The following is a 25,275-nucleotide window of genomic DNA, read 5'->3' on the forward strand; positions in this document are numbered from 1 at the left end:
ATTTTTTATGCACTATTTGGTGAATTAATAAAAAAAAGATACATAAGTCAGTAAAAAACAGATTCATATTAATGTCTTGCTTTATTAACTCATTATTTCGCTCCTCAGCCGTCCGCCAGAATCAGCCTCAAGGACTGATTGGGTCTGGAGGTCAGAGGTCATTCTCAGTTGACAGGACTCCCAATCACCTCAGCCCCACGTCTCCTCGACGCAGCCCGTTGCCACAGCAACTCCTGGACCCGAGCTCCGCCCTCAAGAGGAAGCCCACCAATGAGAGCATGGCACAGAGAGGGAGGATGATGGGGAAGATGCACGTGATTGGCAGCTTCAGCAGTTCAGATGAGGAGCTGCTGACCACACCTGAATACACCAGCTGTGATGAGCCTGACAGTAAGAACTACAGGAGAAGAAAGCTACATAGAAACACACATCCAGAGCGTCAGAACATAGAAACACACATACAGAGTATCAGAACATAGAAACACACATCCAGAATATCAGAACATAGAAACACACATCCAGAATATCAGAACATAGAAACACACATCCAGAATATCAGAACATAGAAACACACATCCAGAATATCAGAACATAGAAACACACATCCAGAATATCAGAACATAGAAACACACATCCAGAGCGTCAGAACATAGAAACACACATCCAGAATATCAGAACATAGAAACACACATCCAGAGCGTTAGAACATAGAAACACACATCCAGAATATCAGAACATAGAAACACACATCCAGAGCGTTAGAACATAGAAACACACATCCAGAATATCAGAACATAGAAACACACATCCAGAGCGTTAGAACATAGAAACACACATCCCCAATATCAGACCATAGAAACACACATCCAGAGCGTTAGAACATAGAAACACACATCCAGAATATCAGAACATAGAAACACACATCCAGAGCGTTAGAACATAGAAACACACATCCAGAATATCAGAACATAGAAACACACATCCAGAGCGTTAGAACATAGAAACACACATCCAGAGCGTTAGAACATAGAAACACTCATCCAGAGCGTTATAACATAGAAACACTCATCCAGAGCATCAGAACATAGAAACACACATCCAGCACGTCAGAACATAGAAACACTCATCCAGAACGTCAGAACATAGAAACACACATCCAGAGCATCAGAACATAGAAACACACATCCAGAATATCAGAACATAGAAACACACATCCAGAGCATCAGAACATAGAAACACACATCCAGAATATCAGAACATAGAAACACTCATCCAGAGCGTCAGAACATAGAAACACTCATCCAGAGCATCAGAACATAGAAACACACATCCAGAATATCAGAACATAGAAACACACATCCAGAGCATCAGAACATAGAAACACACATCCAGAATATCAGAACATAGAAACACACATCCAGAGCATCAGAACATAGAAACACTCATCCAGAATGTCAGAACATAGAAACACTCATCCAGAGCATCAGAACATAGAAACACACATCCAGAACGTCAGAACATAGAAACACACATCCAGAACGTCAGAACATAGAAACACACATCCAGAGCGTCAGAACATAGAAACACACATCCAGAACGTCAGAACATAGAAACACACATCCAGAACGTCAGAACATAGAAACACACATCCAGAGCGTCAGAACATAGAAACACACATCCAGAACGTCAGAACATAGAAACACACATCCAGAACGTCAGAACATAGAAACACACATCCAGTGTCAGAACATAGAAACACACATCCAGAGCATCAGAACATAGAAACACTCATCCAGAGCATCAGAACATAGAAACACACATCTAGAGTATCAATAATTCCTTAATTTTGATGAGAAAGTTCTACTTTCATTGGCAGATTATATCTTGTTATATATATCTTGTTATAAGTGAAATAATCTTGCAGTGGAACTAGAACCTTTTAATCAAGGTTAATAAATTCTTGACTTTAAACAAGCTCCTTTATCTTGCTGAAAAGTGACTTTTAAGTTAATTTTGTCTTATTATGCACTATTATGGACTAGAAACTATTCAAAAAATACCTTGTAAGATTTTGTGTTTTTGCAGTGTAACCGTAGCGATAAGTGAACATGCTTCCTGTAACAGAATACCTCATTAGTTTAAATTGTCTTCTGCCCCCTAGTGGAAGTGTGAAGTATTTTTGGCTTTTTCCTGGAACTTGTCTTTCAGTGATATCTTGAGTTTTCAGGCTTTAAACAGAGAAAACAAGAAGGAGGGAGAGTGGAAAAGGAGATGCTGTGTGTGTTCTCAGTGTCTCTGACTTAAATTAGCTCAGTGTGATAATCTTCTTACAGCTGAATCTGGCTTCACCTCCAACCAGCTTCACCTGCACTTCCTCAGCCTCACAACAGAGGGTTCCCGTGAGAAAACTCTCTACTTTCCTCTCATCATTTTGGTTGCAGGCGTCTGGTTTCTTATGGTGGTACTGATCCACATTAGACAACTTTTTTTTCCTCTGACACAAATGATTGGCCATTACCTTTGTGTTAAATTCTTCTGGACTACCTCCAAACCCCACTAAATATTGTAGATATGGATTGGTTTGTTAAAGATCAGCATTTTTGAACTCATTCTGTGTTTTTTCTCTGTATGTAATGTAAAAAACATTCATATCCTACATTTTTTGGAACATTTTTATCTGCTTTCCAGGCCATTTTATAGCACAACCAAGTAACTGCTACCTTCAATTGTTATACAAATGGTGCATATATCAAATTTCACTTAAAATAAATTTTGCTTTCTGATTTCACGCCTTGAAATTGGGGCTCTGTCTCTTTAAAACCTCTTGCCTTCAGAAATTTATCACAACATCCAAGCATGAACTCACTGCAGCTCAGATGGACATGAACGTAAAGTGTCCACGCATCCTTAAAATGTCTTAAATTAATTTTTTTAAAGTGACTTGTCCTTTAATATGTTACTCAAAGGTCTGAAATTTTGTCTATTTGCACTATTTTATCTCGTATATTCCATTTTTGTATTTTTTATTTGTGGGACTTTACATTTGAATGGCATTCTGTCACATTTGTTGCGTTTTGTGAATTGAGAAGGTTGAGGCTATCGCTAACTAGCTGCTAATGTACCGTTGCTAGCTAGATGGCGTTTTTTGTGTCTTAGTCATGTTTTCAAGTTTGTCTCTAGCTGGCTGGTTGATGTTTATAGATTTCTGTGGTGAAGTAGGTCTTAAATTTAATATATACTGGTTTTTAAAAGTCTTAAATTTGAGTTGTTGAAACTTGAGAAACTCTGGAACTGAAACAAGGCTCTTGGCGCTTTCCAACTTAAGTTATCATGTAAAACATTTCTCTATGAAGCTGTGCTGGTTTTGGTTTTTTTCCATCGTTGCCATGGTAACCCATTATTCAGATACGCTCTCCTCCTGAGAGTCGGTCTTCAGGGCTTCGGACTCTGACTTCAGGAACGTCGGCAGAGTTTCAGTTTCCACGTTCTGCGTTCGGTTAATCTTCTGTGTCTAGGTCTCAGGGACCAAAGTCATGAGAGACGATGGAGTCTGATTGGCTCAGAGTGACTCCTCCCACCGGGGGTCAGAGGTGAGAGATCAGCTCAGAGTTGCTGACGCTGCATTACTGAAGACAGCTGGACCGCAGGACGCAACCTAAAAACCTCCGACAAACTCGACTGGAAAACAGAACGGATCCCGGAGAAGCTGGCCGATAATCTGGCCATGGTGGGAGGCAAACATCTCAGCCGGTCGGTTCTGATGGGTCACAGAATCAGCGTCAATGCTTTCCGTCAATTGGATTACAAGTGAAGAGTTTGGATTACCAGGAGTCGCTGCAAGGAAGCAGGAATAGAAACAGTGCAGGAGGGAACCAAAGTGTGGACAAGGCGGCCTGGATCTGCTGCTGAGCTGCATATTTTGCTCATTTTCCTGGAAATCTGTTGGATTTTTCCAAGTTCTTAAGGTTAAAGTTTCAAGAAAGTGCTTGGAGTTGCTAAAATGTTTCTCCCAGTTTGCAGACTCTCTGACCCAAAGTGAAGCAAACAGCAGGTTAGCAACCGGTGAAGTTCAGCTGAAGCCACGATGCTGCCGCTGACAGAGAGACGGACTCTGTGTTTGGCCTGAGTTAATCTTGTTACAGACAGGTATGAGCCGCCCTGCAGCCTGCAGGCGGAGCTCGGGGCAAACTGCGATCCCTCACCCAGAGAGGAGGAGCGAGGAGCTGCAGGTTCACCTCCTGCTCTTCTTCATCTAAAGCTTCGTCTTTTATCATGGCGTCGTCCTCTCAGACCTGTGAGTACTGCACAGGCTTTCTGGCAGCGATCTGCACCTGATGACGGGTCTAAGAGGACTTCCTGTCCCTTTATAGGCTCAAACACTCTGTTATTCCTTTACCTGCATTTAATCTTCTTTCACTGATGACAGAAAGTTTATAGGTTCAAACTGCAGGTGATGGACAATAATGCTGCTTAAAACTGATCCCAGAGCTGTTTTCACTGCAAAAAAACAAAATATTACCAAGGAGTTTTGGTCTAGTTTCTAGTGTAAGTATCTTACAACACTTGAAATAAGAAAAAAAAAATCTAACTTAGAAGTAGCTTTTCAGAAAGATATAGGAGTTTGTTTTATCTGCAACGGAAGAAGTAAGAATTATTGACTGAAAACAGACTCTTATATCTTTCTGGAAAGTCAGTTGTAAGTTAATTTTGTCTTTTTTTTAAAGTGAACTAAGATATTTGCACTAAAAACTAGACAATCAATAAATCAGTCAAGTTTATTTTTATATCACATTTCAGCAACACAGTAGTTCAAAGTGCTTTGCATTGGGAAAACATAACAAAAAAGAAACATATTGTTGTGAAAACCAACAACGGACAATTCATTTTCTCAAGAACCATTGTTAAAATCATCAATACACATGAAATAAGTCGGTCAATGTTCAATTTATAATGGTTCAAAAGCAACCAAACAGCTCTAGGCTTAAAGGAACTCAGTGTTTCTTCTGTTTTTCAGTTTTCTGGAAGTTTGTTCCAGATTTGTGGTGCATAGAAGCTGAATGCTGCTTCTCCATGTTTGGTTCTGGCTCCGGAAATGCAGAGCAGAACCAGAACAAAAATACTTGATGAGATAGTGTGTTTTTACAGAGTTATGCAGCCTCATTGGGAGTCAATAAAGAAGACTTTTTTGTGAAAACGGAATCAGAAAAAAGATATGTGTAGTTGTTGTGAATGGATGTAATCTCATTGTTTCTCCTCTGTGGAGGAAATGGATGTAGGTGATCAAACCGGCTTTTGACAGCAGGACAAACTGTCTACTAAAGGAAATCAGTGCAACGTCTTTACTGAAGCCTTTCAACTGAAGCTGGATCTAAGAAGAAAACCAGTCAAGGAATCGAAACAGAAACACACAAAATTCACACAGACATATTCCAATTGAAATTGGTCCCTTATGGTCTATTTAAATACAATTTCTTTTCCAAGAAGATTTTAAAGGGATGTACATAAACAAAGGCCAAACCAAGAAGAGAGACTTCCTTTAAAAAGAGAGAACAGTAAGGGATGCCTTAACAAAATGTATCTATAAATATTAAATAGCTGAACAGTGTTATGCTGGATCTTGTGACCGTATGCAGAAGCCAAGCAGGATTTCATTTCAGATGTGTTTTAAATAAACAAAAGAGAAAAAAACAAAATAGAAAAGAAAAGTTGATTTGGACCAAAGGTTAAGTTTTTTTTTTTTTAATCTTTATGAGTTTTAATTGTTTTTATGAAATTTGTTTTGTTGTTTTCAGGAGACATGGAGAGCCAGTGGTGGGATCACGGTCCCTGGCATGGCGAGCCTGCACCTATGTCTATGGTAACTCAACAAACACGCCCTCCATCATAACATCCTTTTCCTGTCTGCCTTTCTGCCTGTCCGTTTTTACGAATTAAACAGTATTTTTTGTGATTCGTTAGCAGCCGGTCACATGGCAACAATCCAAAGATGGGGAGCGTCTGATTGGTCGAATCGTCCTGAACAAGAGGATGAAGGACGGGACGGTTCCTGCAGACACAGGAGCCCTGCTGGGCCTCAAGGTGGCGCTGCTGTTTCTCTTATGATCATCCCAGTGGCGTTCAGTGGCTTGCTGATGGGCGCCGGGTTTTTTCAGGTTGTCGGTGGGAAGATGACGGAGTCTGGCCGTCTGTGTGCGTTCATCACCAAAGTGAAGAGAGGAAGTCTGGCAGACACGGTGGGACATCTGAGACCAGGTAAACAGAGCTTGTGCTCATACATTACGTCTCTTATTATACGTTAAATGTTGCTTTCTTCAATTTACAATAAAGTAGTTATAGTTGATATAAAAATCTTAACTTACCAGACGTCTGATTTTCTATTTCCATCAACCTGATTGTTTTATTTTAGTTTCACTTTGTAAAAAAATTTTCCTTTTTGGGGTCATCTACTTTGAGATATATTACTGGGTTAGACGTCATGTGACAACACACATCATGTCAGTCGGTTGCCTTGGCAACGGCTCTGTATGTAGAGTAAACCGACCCAATTTTGGTAGTAACTAGTTACATTTACTTGAGTAACTTTTTTTAAAATCTAGTTTTAAGAGTATTTTACTATGCTGTACTTTTTACTTTTACTTGAGAAATTTTATTATAAAGTATTTCTACTCTTACTTGAGTAAAAATTTCATTTTTTTTCTACCCACTGAATGAAAAACAAACATGTTTTAACCAAAGATTCACCAGACACAGACACTCACCTGCAGTTTTTGTTAAAGTTTCAGAAGATTTAATTGAAAGAAACTGATTTGAAAAATTATCTTTTGCCTGATTTTGTTATTTTTTTCATTTTGATCAATAAAATACCAAAATTTTTACTTAACTTTTATGTTTTGATCCATCTAATGTAGTTTCAAATCATTAGATAATTGATACTTTGATCAGTTACTCAGTACTTGAGTAAACTTTTTTTACTTGAGTTATTTCTTGGACAGTTATCTTTTGCTAGCCATTAGCGGCTAATAGGCTCAGTCCAATCCAGTAATAAATATCAAAGTCCATCTAGTCAGTGTGGCTCGTTTGCTTTTTGCAGTGTAAACTGTAACATATGTTACATTTTTGATCTCCAGGTGATCAGGTTCTGGAGTGGAACGGCCGGGTTCTTCAGGGCGCCACATTCAACGAGGTTTATGACATCATCATGGAGTCCAAACCAGAACCGCAGGTGGAGCTGGTGGTCTGCCGACCGATCCGGTGGGTCACACATCTGGTCCAGTCCAAGCTAAAAAATTAAAGATGTTCCCATATTCAGCATCTGAGACCATATCTGACTTTAAAACATGTTTTATGAGTTGCTAATGCTAACGGGTATCTGCTGGTTCTTGGTCAACAGAGATGTTTCTAGAGCTGCAGACGCCTCCAGTGTTCACCTGGACTCCAGTGAGTTTTTACACAAAGAATAATCCAACACAAGCTTACAGAAAACCACGGCAGTTAAACTTCTTCCCTCAGAGTGCGACATTAAGGTGTTCCTGTTTTAGCTCAGTTAGAATTAATCATATTATTAAAATTCATATATTGATCCTAAAGAGAATTTAAATGTTGTTGTAACCCATACTAATTTGAATTCTTCAAAGAGTTATTGTAGATGGTGATGGCAGGAAAGATATTATCTAGCTGTCTGTGTTGCAGCGACTTTGAGGAAGCCTCTGACAAGACACTGATATTGTTTTCATTTTCTACATTAGTTTGGTTCTTTTAGGAGGCTTCTGTTATTTATTTTTAATTTATTTGGATGAGATGTCGTGGTTAACTTTTTTAACCATTGCAAGGTTTTGTTTTTACAATCGTTAGCAGCTGATTAGCATCTTGAAAGCTCAGATAATACCTGATCTCTAACAACAAATGCCAGAGAAGTTGGAAAATGAGGCTTAATGAATGCAGAGTAGGGAAAGAAGCAGGAAGTTTGAACCTTTTCTTCCTGTTACCAAAATGTACAGATGGATTTATAAAGGAACAGCAAAAGCAAATGATGTGGATTAGCATTGACTGCTAATTTAAATGAGCTGTTAGCATGTCAACACAGTCATGAGATTGGAGTTACAACATTTAATTTCCATTTGGGACAGTTCCTTGGGACAGTTCCTTTGGTCTTTTTCTTGCTAGCACAGAAAATAAGCATCAGAAATAACATTAAAAAAAATGTATTCATATTTTATTAAGAAATGATTAAAAAATATCAAAAAAATATAAAATTTATTATTATTGTATTTTTCTTTCTCATCTTCTCTCCAACATTCTGAGGTTTTGAGAAACAGTGTTGTAAGCTACTAAAGTATCGCGTGTTGGATAAAGCGGCTCCAGTGAAACTGGGTTTTGTTCTGTGCTCAGGTTCCAGTTCCTTTGACTCCCAGAAGGTCGGGCCGTCCATCTCCGTCACCTCTCCCATGAGCCCCAGCGTTCTGTCGGGACAAGTCTCCGTAAGTTCAGCCAACATCTCGCACCCAGGCCCACAAACCCGTCTGTAAACAGGCGTTTCCATGGTGATGTGTATGTGTTTACAGAGCGCAAACAGGCCTCCTCTGGTTCCCAGGATCCAGGTAACCCGTAGAGAGTTAGGCTGTAGGTTAGCTTGAGTTTGTTGTTAGCTGTAGAGTCCATCAGTTTAGTGTAAAAAAGATGCTTACCTGCAATTTATGAAGCAACTTTTCCAAATATGTGTCATTTTTTCTCATGATCAATATGAGAAAACATAAAAAATTGTACTGAAGTAAGACTTCAACATATTTTTACTCAAGTAAAAGTAAAAAGTAGCTTAAGGTATTTGGTAAAACTGATCAAAACATCAATTATTTAATATTTAAAACGATATCATCAAACGGACCAAAGTATTAAATTATGTGGAAATTTGGGTATTTTAAATATTAAAATGTAAATAATTTCTACAAATAACAATTACAATATAAAGAAAAAAATTTCCAAATCAGTTTCTTTCAATAAAAAACTGATGAAGCTTTAACAAAAGCTGCAGGTGTGTGTCTGTGCCTAGTGAATTTTTTGTTAAAGCTTAAGTTTGTTTTTAATTCAGTGGGTAGAAAATGCAGAAATAGTTACTAAAATCGGTCCAGTTTTACACTAATGCTAAAATATTGTTGACCTCTAGTTTTTTCAACTGGGAGCAGTCGATTAGAATCTCAAATAATGGCTGCAGAGCAGAGCGACCATGAGGGACGCCCCCTATAAATGGAGCCCTGGGCTACTGCCCTTTATAAAGTTTAAACCAGTATGAATGGGTCAGATCCGTTCTCTGTTTTGTTTCTAATGTTGCTGTATTTAATGTTTTAATACAGATCAAGCTGTGGTATGATAAGGTTGGTCATCAGCTGATCGTCACGGTCCTTGGAGCCAAAGAGCTTCCTGTTCGGGACGATGGACGACCGCGAAACCCATACGTCAAGATCTACTTCCTGCCGGACAGAAGGTAGAAGAACAAAGAAAAACAAAACTACGTTATTGCTGTTATTCCTGTAATCTTTTCACTATTGTTATACTTTATGTTCCTTTCCTTTGCAACAGAAACTAGATCAAAAAATATTGTAAGATTTTTAGTTTTTGCTGTCAGTAGCTTTAAGTCAGCGGTCCTCAAACTTCTTTCCCTTACGGCAAAAATGATTGAGCTGAAAGAACTCAACTTAAAACTGAAAAAAATTACTTCTTAACACGTTTTTTGGTTTTACCTTACCTTACTTTACCTACTAAAGAGACAATATTTTAATAAAGTAGCCAACATTTTGTAAAAAAGGAATCTGTAAATTACTTTTGGTCCAAAATAAAAACAGGAAGCAGCCTTCCAAAAAATTATTCAAGTTGAGAGTAAAAGGTATTTGATAAAAACTCCACTCAAGTACTGAATAACTGATAAAATTATTAATTGTTTAATAAAAACATTAGATATTTTTTTAAAAATTATTATAGTTAATATTTAAAAATACTGGATATATTTTAAAATACAATTTTTGTATATTAAATATTTTTTTAAAATATTATAAATATAGTTAACCAAAATATAATGTTAAGTGGAAATTTTGTCATTTTAAAGACAAAATGTATAAATATAAATAATCAATTATAAACTAACAAAATCAGGCAATTTTTTTTTCAAAATCAGTTTCTTTTATTATAAAATGTCTTAAACTTTAACAAAAACTGCTGATGTGTGTCTGTTTCTGGTGTATTTTTGATTGAAACATGTTTGGGGTTTTTTAGCAGTGGGTAGAAAATCCAGAAATTTTACTCAAGTAAGAGTAGAAATAGTTCCTAATAAAATTACTCAAGTAAAAGTAGAAAGTACAGCATAGTAAAAATACTCCTAAAAGTAAATTTTTCCAAAAGATTACTTAAGGAAATATACCAAACTCTGATATTAATTAATACAAACTAGCAAACACACTCTAAAAACTAATCAAAACTAACTGAATTAGAAAAAAATTCACAACAGAATAAAACTGGACTATAATAAAAAAAACCCCACAACTATTATAACCCCAGTTCACACTTTACACTTGATGTAAATCCTTGTGTCTCATCTGCTTTCTTCCCAGTGATAAGAGCAAACGCAGGACGAAGACGGTGAAGAAGTCCCTGGAGCCTCGCTGGAACCAGACCTTCATGTATTCCCCGGTTCATCGGCGCGAGTTCAGGGAACGGATGCTGGAGCTCACCGTCTGGGACCAGGCCAGAGTCCGAGAGGAGGAGAGCCAGTTCCTGGGAGAGGTGAGCACACCTGGAGCAGAGCTGAAAGCATCATATGTGGGTGGTCCGCGGGAGCCCCCTAGTGGTCCTCAAGGTATTGCATATGAACGACCGTTTATTTCCCGTGACGTTACGTTAGCTCAAAGTGCGACGCTACAGCTAGCTTAGCAAAGGATCGTGTTTAAAAAATAATGATGAATGAATGGGTTAAAATCGGGTCATTCACAATAAAACAACTCCAGAACTATTTATGTGATTGGAGGAAACTAAGTCGAACCTGCTGAGAGGTTTGATTTGTCGTTCGTTAGCGATTTATTCGATTCTTTTGAACGGCTCTGCCGTGAACGAGTCTGTTGGTGAGAACTGTTTTGTTTTTTACGACTTTGCTAGCGTATTATGCTCTGCTCACTACTAACGACTATTAAAATTTATTCGATTAAATACAATAGATAAATGCGGTTGATTGAAATGGGTGGATGATTTTATGTTTATTTTTTGTTTCTGGCAAAGCAACTCAAGTCTGTTTTTCTTTTAATTGTGCTCCTAAATTACAAGCTGTAAATGTTATTAACGCACACAACACTTGGTAGTAAAGAACAATTTGTTTTTGATTTCCATGTTTGACATTGGAAATCTACACTTTAAGAATCTGTAAATAACTCAAAACACCCCGAGGAGACGTGTTTATGGCTTTTCACATCTGTCAAGCAGCATGGAAGAACAAAGAAAACAACAATACTAAGTTTTCATAATACTAATATTTTCATTTTAGATTGTATATATTAACATGTTGTAATAATGAGGGGTAATTTGAAGCTAGATGGTCCGTAAGTGTTTGTTAAATAGGTTAAGTGATCCTCAGACTGAAGGTTTGAGGAACTCTGGCTTTAAGGAATGGCGTCCTCACGTTCCCCCGTGTTTCGTTTGTCGTCAGGTCCTGATAGAGCTGGAGTCGGCGCTGCTGGACGATCAGCCTCACTGGTACAAGCTGCAGCTTCATGACGTTTCCTCGGTGCCGCTGCCCAACGCCTCCCCCTACCTGCAGAGGAGGGGTCTGCAGACAGAGCCGTCCCAGAGCAGCAGGAGGCTTCAGAGTGAGTCACACCAGAAACACACCAATTCTCACTCAGTCACGTTCTTTTTCTTATGTTATCGCTGCTTATTGATACATTTTTATCAATTTTAGAAATATAGATCTTTATTTTGTGTCTTTATTCCATCATGTCGTTTTTTTAACATCTATTTTTTGTTTGTTTGTTGTTCCACTTCTTATGATGCGTTACCAGATAAAGGTCCTTACTTTAACTCAGGTAATAACACCTGTGTGTGTGCCTGTGTGTCTGTGTGGAGTCCTCTGAATTTGTGTTGCAAATTTTGTTTCTGGAGCCATAAAATCAGAAACAACCAGGATGGACAATTTTTTATTCTGTCCATAGAATTGTTAAAGGGGACCTTTTATGCAAAATTTACATTTTGCACATTTTTATATTTCCATTATAGTTTCTACTGATTCTGAAAACAGCCCAAGCATTTAAAAAAATTAAATGTTTTGCCAATAACGTAATGTTTTTTGGTGTTTAAAAAATAAGCTGTTTCAAAACCGTTCCGATGTTAACATTTTTGTTGCTAGGTAACAACCTGACGAGCCCTGTCCCTTTGGGTTGCCTAGCAACCCAAAGGGACAGGGTCTCCAGCACATTTTGTCCACTGTTTTTACCGCTGTACAATGGCTGCTGGAAGAGACCAGTGTTTTGTTGTTGACTTACCATCCAGAAACCACTTCCTTGACTCTTGTTGGTTGTGCAGGAGGCTCCACTTTGACTTTTCAAACATGTACGGTTGTATATTTGTGCATCTGTTTGCAGCCGTTTTCACGTGGGAGTGTAAACGGCAGCAGCTTATTTGGATATTACGGGTTATTCCTTAAAGAATTATTGTAGATGCTCTAGCAGTCAGTGTTACAAAAGCCTCTGACTGAAGACACTGATAGAAGTTTGTTTGCTTTTTGTTTATGGATGAAGGATTGTTATGATGCGTTTGACTCATGATTGGCATTAACACGTTAAATGTGGTTCCTTGTATTCACTACCCATTAACATTTTCACATCTTGTCACAAAACTCCACAAATTTCTGCGTATCTTATTGTAATTTTAGGTGGCAATTCAAAGGAGCGCATCATTCTCAAGTGAGAGGAAAGACACAATGGTTTTTAACATTTTTTGTTACTAAAAAGACATTTTGCACAACCAAAGGTTTTTGCCTCAATCAGAGTTGCATATTTATTTTCTGTTTTTGTTCTGCTCCTGAGTTTGATGGTTTTCTATCTGTTGTGCTTCCAGCTAAAGATGACATATAATCTTCTAAACATCCTTCTTTTCGTTTCTTCCTACCTCTGTGTGTTTGTAGGATCTCAGAGGATCAGCGACAGCGAGTTTTCAGATTACGACTGTGAAGACGGCATTGGCGTCATTTCAGGTAACCACAACATCCCACAATACAATTTACTCATCTTTTGAAAAAAAAGGGTGTACAAAACATTTTGAATTTCTACTAAAAAAAGTTACCTGGAACACAATGTCTCCATTGGTAAAAATCTGAATTTATTTTGTAAAAATCTGATTTACTTTTTTCTAAAAACATTTTTTTTTAATTCTCTTTATTTGCCCAATAATTACTCAGTGTTGGGTAATTATTGGGCAACAGCACCTTGACATGGACAAATAAGAGATAATATTCTCAATATAAATTGAAAAAAAATATGCAAAATAAAATAGAAGTGTTATCTATTAATGTATGATAACACATTACACAAGTAGTGATGCATGTACATATTTTATGGAAATGGAGCCGTGATAAAGAGCAGTAATCAGAGTTATTGTTAAAGTGTGATGGCATGTAATATTTACTGTTTAAATGTATAATCTCATTTACAGGATTGTTCTGACTAAGTTGACAATAAAAAATCAAAAAATAAACTCCTGAGATTCAGAAGGTTACTTTAACTTCTGGTTATTTTATGGAGCTGATTTTCCATCTGTTAAGTTAGAAACTTAAAGTTTTTCTCACAAGTTGTAGTTTATCTTTAGATCACATAAATGTAGACGAATAAACCACGTTTATTTGTTTCATTGCAGATTACAGGCAGAATGGGCGGGACTTCCACAGCTCCACCCTCTCAGTGCCAGAACAGGTGATGTCGTCCAATCACTGCTCCCGATCTGAGATGGCGCGCAGGTCACGGTCGCCAAGCCAACCGCCTCCACAAAGGTAAACACTGAGCAGATCGCATGGCAGATAAATTCATTTTAGGTTTTGGAGATTTAATTTTTTGAAAATCTGGATTTTTTTTTTTTTTTGCCTCTATGCTATCCTTGGGTTTCCATAGTTCAGAGTGACGTCAGCAACCCAAAGGCGGCCATCTTGTTTTAATGTGTTTTACAACTTCTATTTATTTGGACTTTAAATACACGACAGACTTTACTGTCATTCAATCGGACATTTAAAATGTACATATTGAGTGAAATGTCATTGCAGGGCTTCATTAAAAATAATAAAATAAATAATAAAAAGTACTAATATAAATATGTACAATAAAAAGATGACTTAATTAATTGAGGTTAACTCTACCACAGAATATATATATGTTTTTTAACTGAGAACAAAGTAATATTTCCAGAGTAAAGTAGTAACTTTATGAGAACTTCAACATGAGAAATAACAAATTAAAATGAGGAATGTTGAGCATTTTGTGAAGTAATAATTTTACACATAAGGAAATATTTCACCTTTTATCACATCAGCATCAATTTATTATCAGTACTATTATTTGTTTTGAAGAAACAACTTGATTCTCATTAAAAAATAACTTTTTTCTTGTAATTTTAAATAAAACATTTGATAAATGTGTGGCCTTATTCTCCTAATCAAGCAGAAATTCTTGACGCCTGGCCATAATACTCCAGATTAAAATAAAAAACACCTTTTAAAAATATTTTCTGTAATTTCTCGTTTAGGAAAGAATCTAAGATAATAAATTTGTAATATATTATCTTGGTGAAATTGGATCAGATTTTATTTCTAAGCCATGTTATTAGAAGATTCTTGTTTTAGATTAGGAGATTAAGGAGCAAAGAGGTGAGATTTGTTTTTAGGAGTTAAAATTACTTGCTACTTTTCGAGTTGTTTTCTGTTCTTTGAAGATTGCCTTTTATTTTTACCCAAACTTTTCCTCTTCTTCTGTGGCTCTATACCTCTCTGACTTCTGACCTCTGGTTGCCAGCGGCAACCCTCTGTATCCTTTGTACCGGGAGGACGCGGTGCGGCTGCTGCGCGGCTCCAAACTGAGTCGAGCGTATTCTGACGCCTGTCAGTACAGCAGCCTGGACAGGTAACCGAGGGAAACAACACCAGCACAGCTGGACTGGAGCTAGAGAAGCATGAAGTCCGGTTCCAGCTTAATTAGACATTTAGAATGGAAAAACTTTAATTAATAAATCAGTATGGACGGTATTGATGAGCTGCAGTTGGATCATTGATGTAATACTGGACTGGACATCACGTCAATTAGCACGCGCCATTGCTGTGGTTTGAGTCAGGAATATCTGTGGTCGGAAAAATGACACAATAATGCAAATATTTTATAGAAATCTGATAAGAAATAAAGGTGCTGCAAACATTTTTCTAACAGATTTTGCATCATTATTATGACTCACTCCACAATAATGGCACCTGCAGGAGCTTCACTAGCATTAGCGGCTAATAGGTGCTGTCCGATCCAGTATGATGTGCTGATGTGTTGGACCATGAAAAGCAGAAACGGGTCTGAACCGAATTTAATGCACTTCAGTCATGATGTTAGAGATGATTTATGTTCAGGTTTTAGTTGAGAATAACTTCGTCTCACTGTTGGTTCCTCGAGTTGGTTCTGGTTTTAGTTCTATAGTTTCACACTTCACACCTCTGACTTAGCATTAGCCTCCCTTAACGTTGTAGCACCACTCTCCTTCCGTCTTTGCTGTTTTTGGTACTTCAGTAGTAGAAGTTGTGGACATTTTGGTGTTTAGTTTGTGCTGAACATCTGGATTCAGTTCCTCCTCCTCTGTATTCAGGCGACACCTGAGGAGAATGTCTGTCGCCAACTCTCTCGATTCCTACGACAGGTACCGCTGCAGTAACTAGCAGAAACAGTAGTTACATTTTAAAGAGTAAACATGTAACTATTGATATGTTTCTCTGCTTGTAAGATACTTTAACGGTCCACAACAAACCTGGACAAACCATATAATGAATGGAAGTTGTGAGGATTACAGGTAAGCTCTGCTAGTTGTTAATTTACAGGTGCGTCTCTGTAGATTCAGTAATTTAATTCAAAAAAAGAAACTCATATGTTACATAGGTTCACAGGGCCAGATTTACAAGGATGTGGGGCCCGGGCTGGAGCCAGCTTGGTGCCCTGTCCATTAAAGAAAATGTATTTTATTAAAGAAAATTAAAGTGCATTAATAGGTAGTCGCCTTATAGCAGGTACTAATCATAACTCCATATTTTTCCTAAAGAAACTGACTGTAACTTCTGAATTTTCAAATAGAGGAATATTGTTTATGATAATAAAAATCCCAAAATATTGATGCACCTCAACTAATTTGGGCATATAAGTTTGGTGTAACATGGAATATTTGTAAAATATGTATTCATTAAAAAAATAAAGAGGTAATAATCTTTGAGCGTCCCCCAAAAATTGGAGCCCTGGGCTACCGCCCCAGGAAGCATTTTCTAAAGTGTGGCCCAGTAGATTAATTACATTCAGAGTGATTTATTTCAAGTGCTTCAACCACTAAATGCCACTGCTTGAGAAGTTTGTTTGTTCATGGAACACTGTATCTAAAAACATTAAACAAAAGTTTAGTGGAAGGAAAAATGTTTGTTAATAAGAGGTGGGCAAGTAACAAGGATGAAACTTACTTGGAATAAAGCAAAGTCATTTCATGAGTTTGGAGGAGATTCACAAGATGTGAACTGTAGCTGGAGTTGGTGAGCAAAATAAAGCTAGAATTTTATCGTAATATTTTCTGTTATTATTATGACAATAAACATTATTGTTCAAAAAAATATTTTCATTTGAAACAGGATTCTTCAATATGCTACTTAAGATTTATACCACTAAACTACACTCAATAACTACATTTAGTCATATTTCCTGGTATATTTATGCTCTCCTTGAACAAATAGTGTAGAAAATATGAAAAATTACAGGAAAAATTACAGTTTTGCTTTTAAACATTATTAAATATTTTTTTCATCTGTTATATAATCTGTATTATATGGTTCTAGTTTGTTGCTGCTTTTTGAGAGAAACTGAACTTTGGGTTTTCATTACATGCGAGTCAAATATTACCACAACAGTAGCAATATATCCATCTCTGTGTAATAACTCAAAATAATGCAAGAGTGTCGGTTTTTGAATTGAATTACTGAAACAATTAATTGAGATGCAGCCGTAGTGTAGAAATAGTGAAAGGTTTTGAGTGTTTGACGTTGTTCTGTTCTGCAGTCAGGACTTCATCCCAGACTTTCCCTATCAGCCAGAAGCTTATGATGAGGAGCTGCTGAGGTAAACAGACCAGTTACAGACTGGAGGACACCCAGTTAGCTGTAGCTGTAGTGAAAGCGGTTTGGAAAGGGCTTCTTTTCTGCAAAAAATCCTTCAAAGTGCTTCAGATTCAAACGGCGTAATTTCATGATAAAATGCAATCTAACGACTTGATTAAAAGCCTAAATTTATAGTTGAAACCTGAAATTTTAAGATAATAAAAAGACACTTAAACATTTTTTATCACAATCTATAGTTAAAGGTCTGTTAGAATCACTAATAAATAATTATTTTTTTTTTTTACGTTTTTATAATAACATTTTCAGGGTGGTAACATTTGTAAAGGGACATTTCAAAACAAAAAGATTTATTATATTTTAGTTTAAAATATTGTCACAATATATTATAGATATATAGATTATAGAACCATGAACTGAAACTGTCTTCTTTGGTTAATTTGCTTTGTTTTATCTCCAAAGTGCGGTGCTGGAAAAGCTTGGAAACGTGTCTTGAAAATGCTTGAGAAGTTCTTGAATTTTACTGTGGGAAAAGTGAACGAACCCAGAGAACAGATTGAAAATGCCGACTGAATTATTGTCGTCTTTGACTTCTTATTTTCCTTCAGGGAACTCTGAGCTCTTCTTCTCTGGAATCTCGACTTTTATCTCCTTCAGTTTAAGTTAAAAACTTTTACTTTTCTGTTCTCACCTGTTCTGGTTTTTGTTGGAACTTCCTGGGAAACAACATGCCAAATATATTTCCTCTCCTGCAAGCTGTGCCTTTTTACTTTTGAAATCCACAGGTGACCAGAACAATGTCCACTCCGTGTGACTAACCCATCCCCCAGGTGCAGCGGTTGTCATGGTGACAGTAGTTGACAGTTGTCATGGTGATACGCAGGTACAGCAGGGGGATGGACCGGAAGGATTACCGCTCTCGCTCAGCCGACCAGCGAGCGATGGCTGACCGACCCGTCTACGCGCGGTCGCACTCGACTGACCGCGCTGACTCCTCCTACCTTAGGTCTGGTCGCTCCGCCCCCCCTTCACCTGCACTGATCAGGTGACCTGCTGCTGACCAATCAGAAGGCGGCTCAGTCTCTACAGTGTTTGCCAAGTGTCGTTTGGAGCATGAAGTCCAACTTTTTATTTATTTACTAATCAGCCATTTTAACCCTCTTTGTTTTTGTTGCATGTTTGGCAGCCTGACTTGTTGTTCGTTGCCTTTTGTTTATTTGATTTGTCATTTTGGTTTGACCGTTATGTTGCAACCACGCATGCATGCAACCCAGAGAGAAAACATTTAATTTATCGCCTGCCTGCTTGGTTTTCCTGCAACCTGCTGTTGAATCCTCTAACACACACAAACACACCGAGTAACTGTCCTCAAATTAAAAACTGGACAAAAAAACTGTACATACATTAAAACACACGTTTATTTGAAGGATTGGTTTATTTTAAATAGGGCTGGAACAATTAATTGCAATTAATCGATTATTAAATAATTGTCAGCTAATTTAGTAATCGATTAGCCATTAATTGGAATACAGAATCAAAAAAGACAATTTGTTGAAAAAAAGGCCAAAACTGTTCAAGCTATATATATATATATTTATATATGTATATATATATATATATATATATATATATATATTTATATATGTATATATATATATATATATAATTAAGACACTTTGGTCTGTACTGTATGTTCCACCCAAAACTCAAGTGAACCAGTTTTAGTTTTACTCTGTTCAAACCCATGAAAGGAATGCTATATTGTATGTTTATTTTCTTATTTAAAAATATTTCCAATATTGCATAAATAAAGTTTATATAAAAAATTTTAGCAATTGTGCCAATTATTAAACCCAGTTAATTGATTAATCATCAGAATAATCGATTACTAAAGTAATCATTAGTTGCAGCCCTAATTTTAATTATTGATGTGTTCAATTTACTAAGCGAATGCATGGTTCTTAATCAGACATTGACATTTGACCTTTCTTCCTTATTTCTGTTTGTAGATTATTTTCTGGATATTCCATTGCCTTATTTATTTATTTATTTATTGACTTTATTTTATTTTTAAAACAGGGCTAACGCTCGCGTCGGATCCAACATGACGAGTCCCACCGGATCGGCGGTCTGCCCTCGCCGCGGACGCCAGCTTCCTGTTGTCCCGCCAAAAGGCCCTCTGGACCGAAGTATGTTTACTGGAGAACAGCTGATCTTATTGCCAATCAGCTAATAATAATCAATATTATCCGCATTCATTTATGCAGCATCAGTTCACCCGTCTTGAGACACTTTATAAGACAATCAAATTTATTTCCAAAGATGTATAATCACATTCAATCAGTCCAGTACAATGTAACATAAACGGACTCAAATTACGTTACATGCTTTATTTTGCTTTATTATGATTTTTTTAAAACAGTTTCAGCTTTTTATATAATTTCTAGGGAAATCTAAGTTTTTTTCTAAAGTGCTGTAAAAAATAAGAGACAAACCAAGACACAAAGTAAATATTTAAACCCTCATAAAATATCATAATTTAGGCAAAGTTCTAAAAGCGAAATCAGAATCTGAGTTTTCTTAAAAACTGAAAAATAAAGTTTTGGAAAATCTTTTAAGAAACTGATTATTAATCAAAAGCTTTGGCCCTCAACATGTTACAGTAAGAAACTAAAAATAAATGATAGAGTTTGAGGTTAAATAAATCTTTTGGTGCGATGAGGATGAAGTACATTTGTTGTTTTCCTTACTGCTTCCAAATGACCCGTTTTAACCGATTTCTCCTTATTTCTGGTGCTAATTGAATATATATAGAAATGCTTCATGTACTTGTTTGCAACTTTATTTGGCCATTTGATCTGTAAATTAATTTTAAAATCTCATTGACATGAATTACCTGGACAAAAAAAAGCACTATAAAAAGTAATTTGAAAGTTTTTACAACTTATTAAACATCAGCAATCATCAAACTATAAATAAAAATTAAAAATTTGACAACATATTGATTCACCTTTTATAAAATGAGTATTTTCTCTGCAGCTGATCCTGCTGGGTAGAGTTTAGCCGTCTAACGCTGAGTTGTTTCTTCCAGATGGAGAACCTTTTGACTGTGTTCAGACAGGTAGTGACTTCAGCACCCGAGTGTCGCTTCTCGGTTAGAAATAGAGACGTTCTCTGCATGTGTTGGATCTTTAATAAGAGTGTTGTGTCGTGGCTGTAGTTGCTGATAAATGGAGGATAAAAGTGATGATTAGATGGAACAGATTAAGATGTGTGTGTGTGTGAAAACACTCGTGGACGTCACTGTGGGTTGATCAGGGCTTTGTGGGAAGTTCTAGCTGCGTTGTAATGTCAGGGGTTTACCTGCACTGGATGTCTGAGTGTTCAGCTGGTGGATTTGTTGGCTGGTAACTAGCAACCAAAAACTTCATAAAGGTGACCTATTATGCAAAATTCTGATTTTCCACATTTTTGGACTTCCATTCGGGTCTCAACTGCTTCTAAAAACAGCTCCAGAGTAAAAACAAAAGGCACCCAGCCATTTTTTGGCAATAAGTTCAAGGTTTTTTCCCTAAGCTCAAAATAGGCCCAATTGACCGACTAAAATCTTATTATCTAAGAATGATTTTGTGCAAAAACACTAAAGGACATATTTTGTACAGGTCTCAGATCTACCCTAACCTGTTCAAAGAAGCATAATAGATCACCTTTAATCAATGAAGTTGATTCTCAAAGTTGTGTGAATTCAGTGGAAAGGATCTGGAGTCATTTTCCTCTGCTACCTGCTGAACTCGATGCCTCCTCTCTGTGTTTTAACTACAGTAGTGATGTAACTGGTCGTGTGACTGGTCATGTGACTGGTCGTGTGACTGGTCGTGTGACTGGTCATGTGACTGGTCAGCCTCTGAAGTTGGTCATGCTGTCGTTAATCCTCTCATTGTTTCTGATCATCTTCTTGTTTCCTCTTTCTTTAAACTGAACTGCTGTTCGTCAGTTTTGGCCACTCCAACTGCAGGAGCACCAACAGCCCCACCCACCACCCCTCATGAAGTCCCGCCCCCCATACAGAAACATGCCGCTCCTCTAGTCAATCACCAACTTCCTCCAATGATACGAATTCAGGGACCACCAGCTCATCCACCTCCATCCACCCCTATTCATCCTCTACCTGTCCCTCCACCTGTACGCGCACCTGTGCATACATCTGCACCCGTTCCCCCACCTGTACGTGCTTCTGTGCCTGCACCCATCCCTGGTCCTCCACCCACACCTGTACCTCCCGCTGCACCCACACCTGTACCTCAACCTCTACCCACAGTCACACCAACACCTATAGCTGCTCCTGTTTCCGTCCCAACACCTGCACCTACCCCGGCCCCGTCTCCTGCTCCTGTTCAGCCCCCTCCTCCTGTCGTACAACCACAGCCACCTCCTGAATCCACTTTACCCCCAACTCCATCCCCTGCCCCTTCACCAGCACCCTCACCAGCCCCACCCCCTCAGACTCCAGGTGTGTATTTCTGTGGGCTGGTAGCCTAATATTGACCCTTTGCATCTATATCACCTAATTGCTTTGAGGCGCCATGACAGACGTTTGGAGTATAGAAAGGAACGACTGCGATTGTTTTTGCCAAGATAGCCTTACTTTTATTTGCTCAATTCAAGCTGATTTGTCTGTGGAAGTAGCACGTTTAGTTGGGGCTCATAGACTAGTTGGCGGTATTTACAAAAATTGGACATAGCTAACTTAGAAACCAACCCATAGCTTTTCCCTCATATTTGCATGAATTCCAGCCACATGGTTTAAACCAAAGTCACAACTTTTCCCCTTATACTGGAGCGTAAGAAAGCGTACAAACGTCTAGTTGCAGGGTTTCCCCCAGTCTATTATAAGCCTGGCGGGCCACCAGTCTTTATTTGCCCCTCATCAGGCTAAGCATAGTTTGTTTTAAATAGGTTGTTTTATACACCAGCATCTGTGACCATAAAGTTGGATTAAGCTGGGGTTTATAGTTGATCCATTGAATTGGGTGCGAACCAGTAGCGCCATACCTGAACCTGCACATTAGCTTCACATGCTATTATTTTAAATTGCGACGTCTGCTTGTGGTCCTCCAAATGCTGTCCTAGCGCCTCTACCACTTAACTTAGCAGGTTTTCTAGGGGAAACCCTGAGGTGCTTACCAGTGTTTCTCAAACATGGTTGGCTACATGATGGTACGGCATTCTCTCCAGCTTACTAAGAAAGAGTCTGCGAACCTTAAGAGGACTGCAGACCTTTAATGGTGTTCCATTTTGACGTTTGGTAAATGATAGACAGCATTTGCTGAATGTTCATGGGACTCTAAACATTCAGTGCTAGATTGATAGACCTGTACCTTCTCCATGATACAATGTTTGATTGCATTTTACTAATCTTATGTATGAAGATTAGTCATCATCAGTAAAAGTGTTTACTGCAAATCCTCGAATACACAGAGGACTGCCAGTCCTTACCATTGATGGCTGCTATGAATCATCGTCTTCTTTCCTCATCAAAAGACGTGCAACAAAATGACAAATTTGGTTAGCTTCTTGTCTGCAGCACTTTACAGTGAAATCAACTAAATACAAGCAATATTTAGGGACCAACTCCCTGGTTTTGATTAAATTTACAGGCCTTATCATGCAGATAGGTTGTTTTGACATCCATCATGGCATAGCGGGCTGTTTTCTGAAAAGCGTGATGTCACATGCAAAGGGTCAATTCAGGCGTTTAGTGCTAGACTGTTCCACATTCCTCACATTCAATACTATTCATTCATTTAATGTTTCATTTATTCATGTGTTCATGTTTGTTACATCATCACATCATGTCTGCATGTATCAGACCCAGAGAGACGCTCAGCTACACCTGGCGGCACCAGAAAAGGCAAGTCCACTCAGGGTGGTCTGATGATGAGTTCAGGTGACCCCTGAGCTCGTAAACTGAAGCTTTGGGTTGTTGTTGACAACGAAGAGGGGGTCACCTGAATGATGTCACTGTCACTGTGGGTTTGACCAATCACCTGTCTCTTTCTGCATGATGCAGAGGTCACATGGGAGGACCAACAGAGGAAAACACCCAATGGTACAGCAGCACCCTCTAGTGTTTAGATTGTAGTCACTGCAGTCTGGAGAGGGCATGGTTTGCTTTAGTTCACAGGTGTCAAACTCCAGTCCTGGAGGGCCGCTGTCCAGCAGTTTTTAGATGTGCCACAGGTACAAAACACTGGAATGAAATTGCTTAATCACCTCCTCCTTGTGTAGATCAGTTCTCCAGAGCCTTAATGACCTAATTATTCTGTTCAGGTGTGGTGCAGCAGAGGCACATCTAAAAGTTGCAGGATACCGGCCCACGAGGACTGGAGTTTGACACCCCTGCTTTAGTTGGTATCCCTTTAATTGTTAGTAACCTTCCAGGTAAAGACCCATCAGCCATAATTTACTTGTTACCATTATTGTTATAAAAACATTGTGAATATTCCCTTTTTAAATTATTGTTTCTTTTTTGTTGTATTAGTGGCTTGTAGCTAAACGCAACACAAAATACAATTTTTATGACAATAAAATGGAACGAAAAGCTGAGCTCTGAGGTGCTTCATAAATATATTTATAGTTACTGGTGAAACTGATCATGCCGAGCTCTCTCATTTCATACACGTTTGTCCTGATCGATTTGATTGATTGTTCATTGATTGTTGTCGTTTGAAGGAGACATGTTGCCAGCGAGTGGAGAAGGTAAAGAGATGCTGCTTCTTTCTTCTTTGTAGTTTAGATTTGAGCTGCTTTAGAGAGTTTTCTAGCGCTTGACTCAAGCTTGGTTTTCATCTCTGGTCTAAAAGATAGAATGAAAAACTGAAAGTAGTCATCCTTTTTACTTCGTTTTGAAAATGTTTGACCCCTGATAATTTAGCCCTGTTTTCTTGGGTAGAAACAAGGCCAGTAATGGACGCCGCTAGCTAAAAAGTTAGCTGTGCTAACCCCAAGCACTAATCATAAACATTAGATTTATTAGTACTAATGTGCTACATATCAACATGGTATTTAGTTGAAGCTAATGCTAAAGTGCTAATTTTCACCATGTTGACACCCCACCATGTGTGAATGACACAACATATCAACCATGCAGCTTCAAATTTATTATTGAACACCTATCACCATGGTTACGCTTCTTTTGAACAGACCTTTCACTCAAGATTTCAGTTTTATAGTTGTTGAGTTTTGCTAACTCTGTTGCTGAATTTGCCTTATTGACCACAGATAGGCTTCGGTCAGAAAGCACACAGGCCCTCAGTGCATTTAAACATTTTACTGTGGAACAGCAATGCATTCTGGGTACAGAATAAACATGAGAGAAAATAAAAATGCTATACACATGATCTTCGGTCGCTTCAAAATAGTAGCATAATTTTAAATGTCTAACTACTTAAAAAAATCTTAACAGTCAGTAACTAAAACTTCAGCATGGAGGTTTATTCAAGTAAAAGTTTAAAAATCCCATTAGAGGAGATTAAGGGAAGCTAAATGCGCTAATAGTTTTCAAAGCTAGCAAAAACGCTGAGCTAAAAATTAGCTGCGCTATTAGCGCACAAGAGGAAATGTTTCCACCACTGCATAAGAGCATATTCTGAATTCAAAAACAGCTTCATGGTAACATCCCTGTCCATAGAGACAAACCTGGACATTACTGTTTTAAATTAAACTTCGCTGCTTCACAATAAGACCCCATGATGACATTTTGTGCCACATTTCTTATTTTTATTTTAAACTCATCCTCCTCTTGTGTCTCTGCAGGTGTGATGAAGGACCCCACTAAGGTAAATTGCTAACCCACAGCAATCCAAACCAACTGTTTGTGTAATACCTTACTCACCTGTTTGCTCATCTTCTGTCCTCAG

At 37.9% G+C, this 25,275-nt stretch overlaps 1 protein-coding gene across 1 annotated transcript in view; it reads left to right on the forward strand.

Moving 5' to 3' along the window:
- LOC122843842 (regulating synaptic membrane exocytosis protein 2-like) overlaps window positions 1-25,275 on the forward strand; it is a 47,551-nt gene that overhangs the window by 13,591 nt on the left and 8,685 nt on the right. Inside the window, 23 exon segments of the mRNA XM_044138924.1 lie at window positions 109-390; window positions 5,793-5,857; window positions 5,959-6,078; window positions 6,153-6,252; window positions 7,128-7,251; window positions 7,391-7,437; window positions 8,389-8,477; window positions 8,562-8,597; window positions 9,348-9,478; window positions 10,599-10,770; window positions 11,684-11,843; window positions 12,036-12,059; window positions 13,157-13,225; window positions 13,885-14,017; window positions 15,859-15,909; window positions 15,994-16,059; window positions 17,301-17,360; window positions 19,436-19,545; window positions 21,351-21,866; window positions 23,226-23,267; window positions 23,427-23,465; window positions 24,089-24,115; window positions 25,172-25,194. Of these exon segments, the coding sequence (XP_043994859.1) occupies window positions 109-390; window positions 5,793-5,857; window positions 5,959-6,078; window positions 6,153-6,252; window positions 7,128-7,251; window positions 7,391-7,437; window positions 8,389-8,477; window positions 8,562-8,597; window positions 9,348-9,478; window positions 10,599-10,770; window positions 11,684-11,843; window positions 12,036-12,059; window positions 13,157-13,225; window positions 13,885-14,017; window positions 15,859-15,909; window positions 15,994-16,059; window positions 17,301-17,360; window positions 19,436-19,545; window positions 21,351-21,866; window positions 23,226-23,267; window positions 23,427-23,465; window positions 24,089-24,115; window positions 25,172-25,194 (2,486 nt within the window).

Source organism: Gambusia affinis, linkage group LG14, assembly GCF_019740435.1.
Source record: "Gambusia affinis linkage group LG14, SWU_Gaff_1.0, whole genome shotgun sequence".
Lineage (NCBI taxonomy): Eukaryota > Metazoa > Chordata > Actinopteri > Cyprinodontiformes > Poeciliidae > Gambusia > Gambusia affinis.